Raw genomic sequence first — 9,254 nt, 5'->3', positions numbered from 1 at the left:
CTATTCCGGAAGTTGTCATGGAGCGAGGGTGTGTTTCCGGAAGACGTGGCTGTTGCTGCAGTGGCAGCTGTCAACCTTAAGATTCTTGGATGAACCCTTCACCCTTATAGCTGTATTGTGCACTCACTGGTCAAATTACTGCCAATATGATTTCCTTAACGGACTCGCAAAGTAAGGCTTTCTTTTGCTGATCAATCCAAGTCGCTTTCCCCTTGCTGTACGAACCCGGCTTCGTGAGCTAGTTGTTAGCATTTGAGGCTAGCAAGACTAGCTCTCATATTTTTTTCCCTCAGCCATGCATGCCGACGTTACACTTTCTTTTGTGCAATAAATGCTTTTGTTTCTGAATTAAGATAAATTGCTTTGAACATCCGCCAAATAGTCTAGTTAAGGGTATGCATTTGCTCAGGAATAATGGGACCATTCTAAACGGAACAATGCTTAACAGTGAAAGGAAAAAAAAACAACAGTTGGAAATGGAATCGGATAAATGCAGAATAAAATAGAATGCAAAAAAAGTATAAACCACACCTGTCAGAGCGACTGTTTTTTTTGCAGGGAAAACACGTTACTGGTGAAACGGGACCATGCATGCATTTTTCCAACGATTCGTTTTTATAGTGCGTTTTCCCGTATTTGCAAATTGTAATTGTACGAGTGCAGTTCGCTTGAGTTCCAGTTTATCTGGTCTGAGTGAGCGTTCTCGTCTTTAAATTGCATGCAAATCGTGAGAAACGCCATGCAAATATGCTCTATGTGCCGTTAGTACCATAAGACTGATTATTTTGTTCATCTCCTTGCATTAATAAAAAAAGGAAATACAATAATAAGATAAATATACCAGAAGTCATAAAATGGCTTTCAAGTGTCTCTGTGTGTGTGATTTTGTGTGCCCAACAGAAATCGGGATGGGATTAACAGGCTTTGGCGTGTTTTTCCTCTTCTTTGGGATGATCCTATTTTTTGACAAAGCACTCCTGGCGATTGGCAACGTGAGTGTGGATCTTCCATTGCAGGGGTTTACTCTTCTGTGTTTTGCTGTACTGTATTTACATTCTGTATGTGATTCGGAAAGATGTACAGAATTCTTGAAATCTTCAATTGGGTGTCATCTTCTAATGTTGCACCATGTCATTTTTTTTGCTCCACTAGATCCTGTTTGTCGCCGGACTTGCCTTTGTCATTGGCCTCGAGCGGACTTTCCGCTTCTTTTTCCAAAAGCACAAAATGAAAGCCACCGGTTTCTTCCTGGGAGGCGTGTTTGTGGTGCTGATCGGCTGGCCTATTATCGGCGTTGTGCTGGAGGTGTATGGATTTTTCCTCCTCTTCAGGTAAGACGTCGCCACAACCGGTGAAACATGCGCTTTGCACGCACACAAAGCCGTGCCACTTCAAGCAAATGCCGACACCTGTGTCTCATCTTTTCTGTCGTTGGTCCAGGGGCTTCTTCCCCGTCGTAATAGGCTTCATCCGAAGGATACCTGTCCTCGGCTCCATCCTCAACCTGCCCTTCATCAGTTCGGTAAGTGTTCGCCAAATGCATCGATCCGAGTCTCTTGTTCGGGTTACTCTCAGCGTGGCTTTTAGTGTCATGTGAAGTTGCCTTCACCGTCTCATTTCACCTGATGCAATAAGCAATTCAATTTAATGAAGGTGCCCCACGACTCGTGTGGTGGGGGGGGGGGAAACATTTGGGGTGACTCTTTTCTGTGCTTTTTTTTTTTTTCAAAGCCTTCGTAGGATAATCAGCAGTCGTGGTCAGTCACTGCCGATTTTCCTTGCATGCCTGTAAAGCAGTCATCAGAATTTGGCACCTGTGTTAAAATGTTTTTCTTTTTTTACGATAATCATTTCAGGAATCTTTCCATCTTTCCGACAAGAACCGTCGAACTTTGTGTGGGTTTAATCAGAGCCACTGAAAAGCAAACGTCAAGTCAAAAGTCTAAACGTGATATTCTGATGGCCCCAAATGGGTTTTTTTCTTTACCCTCACCCCATAACTATATATAACAAGGTTATAGTTCACAGAAAAGGTGGAAATTCTGAAATTATTTATTTATTTTTAGATTACCAGAAAGGTTTTTTTGTTTGTTTTCTTTTGTTTTGTTTTTTAGGCACACACAGACACAGTATAGCGGGAGTTAATATCGTCCAATGTCCTTTTAAGACAAACCCGGTGGATAAAGATTTCACATTTTTGGCCCCCCCAACAGGAAATAATCACAAATAAACAGTTGCCATTATGAATCCTTGTCACTTCACAAGCATTTTTAATGTAACATGCAAGTGTGAAGAAAGAGTGTAAAACCAAAGACAAGATATGACACATCATGTCCTGTTGCGCAGTTTTTTTTTTTTGGGGGGGGGGCTACATGTTCTAAACCAAAAGTCACCACGGCTGCTTTCTTCTCTTTTCAGTATGTGGACAAAGCAAGCGAGGGCAACACCATGGTATAACACTGACATCCTTGTACGCAAAGACGTCTTTGTTGGAAAATAGCAGCTTCAACAAAGCGACGCCATCCGCCAACGGAAACGATTTCAAGTTGCTCAGGTTCTACATTCAGTAACGACACCCACCGGCAGGCGGGAGAAGAAGAAAGACTCGCTTCTCTGTGCTTGTCATCAGTGCCCATCAATAGGTCATAGGTCTGTTACTGAACGAGTGACCAAACTATCCCCCCCCACCCCACCCCCAACTGATAAATCACAGTGTCCCCCACTGTGATTGAAGGCATCCAGAGGCCTCCCAGAATATGTGGATTATTGAAATCAACAACCTTCTGCAAGAATGAATAGTGGACAAGTTTTTTGCCGTCTTGTCTTTTTTTTTTTTTTGCCTCTCCTTTAAATTCGACAAAGCTTTTGAAGCGCAGCATTTTATTTGTGCTGCTCATGAGATGCTGTTGTTTGTTTGTTTTTTGTCTCGGAGCTCTGATTACAGCTAACACATGCGATATCCAAACATCAGGTCTTTGAATTACACTTTGAGGATGTGTATTTAAGAGGCAAACGTGAGGAGATCTGATCCACTTTTGTCACGACCGTAAAGTCCATTGAAGGCAAGTCGCGTGCACCCTGACATGTGTTAGGCTATTTAAATGCTGGACATTACAGCAGGAAAGATGTTTTGATCGCATTTTGAAACTGTCATTTTGTGTATTTAAGCACATCCACAACAGTTGCGATGAAGGTCATTTTTGTCTTGCTCCACTGTTTAGTTGCTCACTGCATCTCGAAAGTAAACCATGTGGATTGCCAACAGGAATGGCTTTGTGGTCAAAAACCAAGTGTTGTAAATGTTTTTGCTTCATTTATATGTCCATTCTGTTAATGTTCGGCAAAGTAGATTTTTGTTTTCATATCAGTGGCTAGCATTTACTACAAAGTTTCCCCATGAATGAACTGTACAAATTGTGTTTACAGTATTTTGTATAAATATTTGTCACTAAAGAAAGAAAATTGTCTCTTTTTTTTTTCTTTGCAGGAATCTTGATTTCTTAAGCATAAAAAACATTCAGAATTTGACTGGCTGGAATTTTATGTTACAGTGTTGGAGTGGAACCTCCAAAATGGAACATCAGCTATGATGGTCTTTTATTTTTGTTGTGATAATTTCATTTTGTTCCATTTACATCTAATATAAACTGAATTTTCTTTCTACTCATGTATGGCAACTTTTAAAATATCAATGTTTTCATCAGGCCCTTTATGTGTGCAAAGTTTTGTTGAGTTTTTGTTACATTTAGCCCCTCCAAAATGCAAATCATTATGGGGAATGCTAATACAAATGTCGACAGAAACGCTAGGGCCCTAATTAGTTTCAAGCTTTCATCCATTATTGGCTGTGCAAGCATTTCTTTGATTATCAAATCATTTTTGCCAAACAAGTTTAATCATACATTATGGGGAAGTTAAGTCAAAATTATTCTTTACAATGAGTTCTATGCCGCAACACTATTGTAAAGACGGTATTCTGGTTTATATTGCGTTTGCGGAATGAGAAAATCCATCCCTTTTTACACTTCTAAGGGGGCCGCCATTTTGCCACTGACTGTCGACTGAAGATGACATCACAGTTGAACAGGCTACCCCTAACCCAAAATTGTCCTTCGAACTCCATTTCACAAGGTGGCGCTAATGCACCAAAAGTTGATTGCCAACCCCCGAAACCCAAGCAGAAGGAGCTTCTTCCCACTTTCCGCAAACCGCCTATTAAAACGTGACTTCATTAGGACAGAGAAAGAAGCCGCAACTTCAGGTTACAAGTCTTTTTTTTAATCCTTTTTAACTGCGAATATCCTTCTTTGTGGAATAATTCCAGTAAGAGGCGCTAGTTAGCCGCTCTCATCTCACCAACCTCTCCCGCTTTTTTTTCCTCCCAGAATTTCTCTCGGAGTAAGCTAGCCTGTTCACCCCGGTTGTTGTCTTCGCACGCCGACATGCCGGAATACATGGACGACCCGTCGCAGCTCACCAAAGACAAGCTTAAGAGCGAGTTGCTGGCCCACAACGTGGAGCTCCCGACCGGCAACCACAACAAAGACGTCTACGTTCAGCTTTATCTGGAGAATTTGACCGCGCAGAACAAGAAACATGTCGCCGCCGCGACTTGGGACGGCTTCTCGAGTGACGAGGAGCTGCCCCCGCCCGTGGTCTCCAGCAGAAATCGCTCATCGGGCAAAGTGAGTACTTTGGGAAAGCCTTTGGCTCACAATTGTAAAACCGCAACGTGTTTTAATTCAATTCGAAAGACACGTACTGTAACCATATGGAGCAAGTTTTGGTGTGAATGCTTGCTTCAACTTTGTACCTCCAAACAAGTTAAACGCGTGACGTTTGGTCATTATAAGTCCATTTGTTTTTGTTCTGAAAATTCACTCTGGCCAGAATGGCCCATTTGTTGTTGGGTTTAAATTTCATGTCAGCTGTCGTGGCCCTCTAGTGGTTTCTATGAGTGTGCCCCCCCACCCCCCGTTTTTAAGATGGCACTTCACAGCTGAAGGTTTTTCCCTCTCCAGCTTGTCAGTTGGCATGGGCATTAGTTTTACAATACGGTGGCTGTTTCCACAAGAGGTTATGTAAAACACATAACCCAATGTGGAAGATCCGTAAACCCGCTAGTGTGGACAGCTCGTGCGTGAATCTGGGTTTTGTGTTGGTTCGAAAATTGTCAACGTTCCTCGGTAATAATCCCCCTCCGTCAACAGCTGCCTGCATTCCTCACTCCTGGAAGCAGGGGCTCGCGTGACTTCTAAAGCCAACCGAGCAGACGTTTGCAAACTGGCCAGAAATCCCATTTGGGTGTCACTCTTCTGCCTGATTTATTTATTTTATTTTATTTTTAATGTTCAAGTGCAAGTATTTCGTCTTGATGTTCCTGACTCTGCACATTCTGTGCATTCTGGAGCTCATCTTCTCCTGAAAATGAAAGCACACTTGTGGAGTTGTTTCTTGAGATGCCCACTGAGTTGATGGACTTTTCTTGTTCGGAGCGCCACTTGACATGAGGATTGAATGAGCTGAGAGTATAAAATTACATGTCGCACGTGCCATATTTGGCTGCCTGTGGGGGCTACTCGATCTATTTGTGGTGTTAAGTTTTAAAAGACATCTGTGCGGGCAGGTGCCAAAAGCGCACCTTTTCCCGTTCATGTGAGGGGGATTTATTGGGTGGATTTATTTGATTGATGTATCATTTTTTTAAATTATACATTTTAAATGTTCTAGTCGTGTTGTTCCCTGTCACAAAGACATCCGCACCACACTTCATTCCTCAAATTTTTCAAATAGTAATCTGAAGGCGGAGTTTGAACCCCGTGCAGATTGTCATGCATGAAGGCTTTCCTCCTCCTCCTCTTCGTAAAAAGTCGTCAAGCTGCAGGAGATGAGTGGTTACGCTTGGAAGGAAATTCCTCGATCTGGTTTATTTGCAGCCTCCTTGTTCCTCGCTCCTCCATTTCCACTTTTTGCTCCTCCCACCGGCGACCCCATCACGCGCCAAAAAAGCTGAGAAGCGAGGAGTGAAGCGTTTTGGGAGAAATAAGATGTATGATTCTTTTTTGGGGGCTGCAAAGAGGGGCTACAAAGGAAAAGCCGATGGCGCTTGCACGGGGCTTTGCTCTATACGGCTTGCGGGCTAACATCCAGTTAATGACCTCAGGGTTTAGTTATGTCCCTGAAAGCGAGGGCGTGCTCCGCAGCGGAGGGAAACGCGGGCTGGTTCTGCCTTCCTTTCCCCCCCCCCCCCCCCCCCCTGCTCTCCTCAGCCAGACTGTTGTGATTACAAAAAAACTTGGCCGGAGCTCAAATCAAGACCGCCCCTTCAACTCTGCCTCATGCAGTCATTACGTGCAGCAGAGTGCTGCAGGTGTCGAGCTGAAAAGTTGATCGCACGTTTCAGGAATTGTTAAGATATTCGTCTAGCTCTGCTTCATGAAAACCATGAGGCCACATTCTTCAGGAAATGAAGCGCAAAGTGGACATTCTTCAACCGAGGGTGTGTGATGGGGTAGCGGTGCGCGGAAGATGATTTTACATCCCGTCACTCAAAGTGAACTGCGAAAAAAGAACGTTTAGTATCCTGGCATCTCAATTTTCCAATCTGACAATTTGGAGAGGCGTTGTGCTCTTGGAACGTTAACGCAGCTAAAAAAGGCGACACTGTGTTAATTCCTCGGTCTGCGGGACAAATTTAAAATGTCCCATGCTCGACATAACATCAACAAGGTCACGGGAGGAAACAAAATCGCTTGTCGCGCCATTTCAGTCCTGCCGTGTTCTTCGCAGAAAGCGCCCAGGAAGACGGACAGGATTCTGCCGGACGAGTTGGACGTGACCGCCCTGACTGACGACTACCTAAGGGACGAGCTGCTCAAACACGGAGTCGATGCCGGCCCGATTGTTGGTGAGCGCCTCTTTCGCACACTGTGTGCGCCCCCCCCCCACGTCACTCACCGCACACAGGCGGTAAAACTCACAAGCGGCATGTCCATTTTGCACAGCATCAACGCGCAAACTGTACGAGAAGAAGCTGCAGAAGCTCCTCGATGATGGCCCCGCGCAGGCGACAATCACAAAGATAGTGGTGAACGAAATCCAAGTCAACCACAACGGCAACTCCGAATCGGACCTCTACAGCGACAAGGAGGACGGTAAGCCCCTGCGGCCCGCCTTAACATCGCTTCTTTGAATCCCCGCCCACTTTTTCCACGTGGCAAATGTCGTAACCGGAGAGGAGTTCGTTGAAATTGCGTTCATTATGATGGGTTGAAAACGCAGCGGCGTCTTTTGCATCGCGCATACCAACTCTCGTGTGGCTCAAAGAGGTCAGATTTGTATCCTAATCTTTTTTTTTTTAAAGATGTCACAGCTGAACTGGCGCCCGAGCCAGTGGCTGAACCTGAACCCGAACCTGAACCAGTTCCGGTGGTGGAGAGGCCAGTTCGGAGCCGAGGGAAGATGCCACTCGTGACCCGCATTCGCACCAGCGAGCACAAGACGGTACGTAGCTCCTCCCCCTCCGGTAATTGCCTATTATGCGTTGTTGCTGCTAGCATAGTCATTTTCAGAGTTTCTGCCGTCATTATTCTACAAGCTCTGGTGGAGTGTGTGATGAAACGGGTCAAAGTTCCTTTCTCGAAGTTTTTTCGTGTCAGAGAGGAGAAAACGTGCTGCACACTCACTGCTGTCATTGACATTGATTTGGGCAGGATGGGGGACCCAGCTGGGTTTTATTAGAATTTATCTCCACGCTGCAAAGGAAGTTTGTTTTTTTTTTGTTGTTTTTTTTTTGCTCGAGTACAGTGCAGTCACTCCCATTATAGAGTTCTTTTTCAAATCCCTTTTCAAGCCACGCCGTATGTCAGACGGGAAGCACATGACGCGGATTAGCCGTTTCCACGGCACGGCAGATTCTTTTCATGGCTGACTTTTCGCTCTAACCCCTGCCGTCTGCTCGCGATATCGTCGCCCGTGTTTCACTCTGCGTCAAAAAAGCCTCTAAAATTGGAATGTTGAACGCAACGGGTTTGCTGCCTTGACCTTCGTGGCCTTGTCAACATTCTGCTTTCCATTAGCAAAAATAGTCCGCAATCCTCTCAATTTCTCTGTCTATTCAGGTGGAGAAGATAGCAGCCCATGACCAAACCCCCAAAGTGGACGAGAACGATATTCTTAAAGAGCTCTTTGTCAGTGATGTCAATAGTCCAACAGGCATCATGTAAGTACTTGAGTACTTAGGAATGCTTTCATTTAAAAAAAAATCTTTTAAATGCCTTTTACTGCTTTTCTGTGTGTGGCTGTGGAGTTGTCAACAACTGGAAGACCTGAACCACAAGTTGTTTCTTTTTTTTTTAGGGCCACTTGCAGGCGGCCAATCCGGGGAGCCGCCGGTCGCCCGGTGATCTCCAGCGATCTCTGGAATGCCGAGAACTCTCTTTTCTTTTCTCCCAAAGTGACGAAAAGCCTCAGCAGCTCCACCTCTTCCTCCTACACGGAGAGCCACGTTATCAACAGAATCAACAGCTTGCCAAACTCTTCCTCCTCGAAAGGCTTGTCCAGCACGAGCGCGACCGCGCTTCTGTCTGCACCTCCCCCTTCTGGTCCAACAAAAGTGGGGCATCCGAGAATGTCTCTGTGGAAAAAGGTGCTCCTCGTGGCAGTAGGTGCCGCTTTCATGTTCTTTATTTACCAAGCCATGGAAACCAATACCATGAACCCATTTTCAACAGCTGACTCCCATTTGGCCAGTAGCAGCAAAGCATAAAGTTTAGGGTGTAGGTAGTCGGGGAGGACTGAATGCTCATAACATTTACATTTATCTGTGAATCACCTTTTTTTTTCTTCGTAGATGGTCCGAAATGATGAAATGATCATTGTCTACGTTGTTTCCTCATTTCTTTTCTGACTGGATGTTGGCCCATCCTTTGAAATCACGACAAAGCCAGCCACTTATATTAAAGCCCAAATTACCATAACTGATGTGGACTCACTAATACTGTATTTTTATCTCTTTTTTTTATACTTGCATGGTGTGTTTGAACTTAACTGTGGATGTAAGATTGCTTCTCACACTTGCCTTTGAGCGCAAGTCTTAATAGTCGTAGCCTTGAAGGTAGATGGGATTTTATTTTGTACTTGAGCCAGGTTTGTAGGCTTATTATCCAAATATAATGTAAGCCTTATAAATATTTTTCTTCAATGTTCCCTTTATAATAAATGTCTTACTACATTCTACCTAATTATGTTTTTGC

At 44.4% G+C, this 9,254-nt stretch overlaps 2 protein-coding genes across 2 annotated transcripts; both read left to right on the top strand.

The window, feature by feature from the left end:
- Nucleotides 1-25: 25 nt before the first annotated feature.
- On the top strand, nt 26-3,465 carry golt1ba (golgi transport 1Ba). The gene is made up of 5 exons (XM_086103135.1): nt 26-171; nt 901-992; nt 1,153-1,331; nt 1,441-1,522; nt 2,419-3,465. The coding sequence occupies exons 1-5, from the start codon at nt 147-149 to the stop codon at nt 2,455-2,457; spliced, it is 417 nt and encodes a 138-aa protein (XP_085959261.1). The 5' UTR covers nt 26-146; the 3' UTR covers nt 2,458-3,465.
- Nucleotides 3,466-4,172: 707 nt separating this feature from the next.
- On the top strand, nt 4,173-9,242 carry tmpoa (thymopoietin a). The gene is made up of 7 exons (XM_086103131.1): nt 4,173-4,261; nt 4,386-4,685; nt 6,790-6,907; nt 7,005-7,154; nt 7,364-7,503; nt 8,121-8,221; nt 8,359-9,242. The coding sequence occupies exons 2-7, from the start codon at nt 4,443-4,445 to the stop codon at nt 8,765-8,767; spliced, it is 1,161 nt and encodes a 386-aa protein (XP_085959257.1). The 5' UTR covers nt 4,173-4,261; nt 4,386-4,442; the 3' UTR covers nt 8,768-9,242.
- The last annotated feature ends 12 nt before the right edge of the window (nt 9,243-9,254 follow it).

Source organism: Hippocampus guttulatus, chromosome 22 (assembly GCF_054856545.1).
Source record: "Hippocampus guttulatus isolate MCC_2025c chromosome 22, RoL_Hgut_1.0, whole genome shotgun sequence".
NCBI lineage: Eukaryota > Metazoa > Chordata > Actinopteri > Syngnathiformes > Syngnathidae > Hippocampus > Hippocampus guttulatus.
Note: the sequence above shows the minus strand (reverse complement) of the source record. Positions and strands in the feature narration are given on the sequence as shown.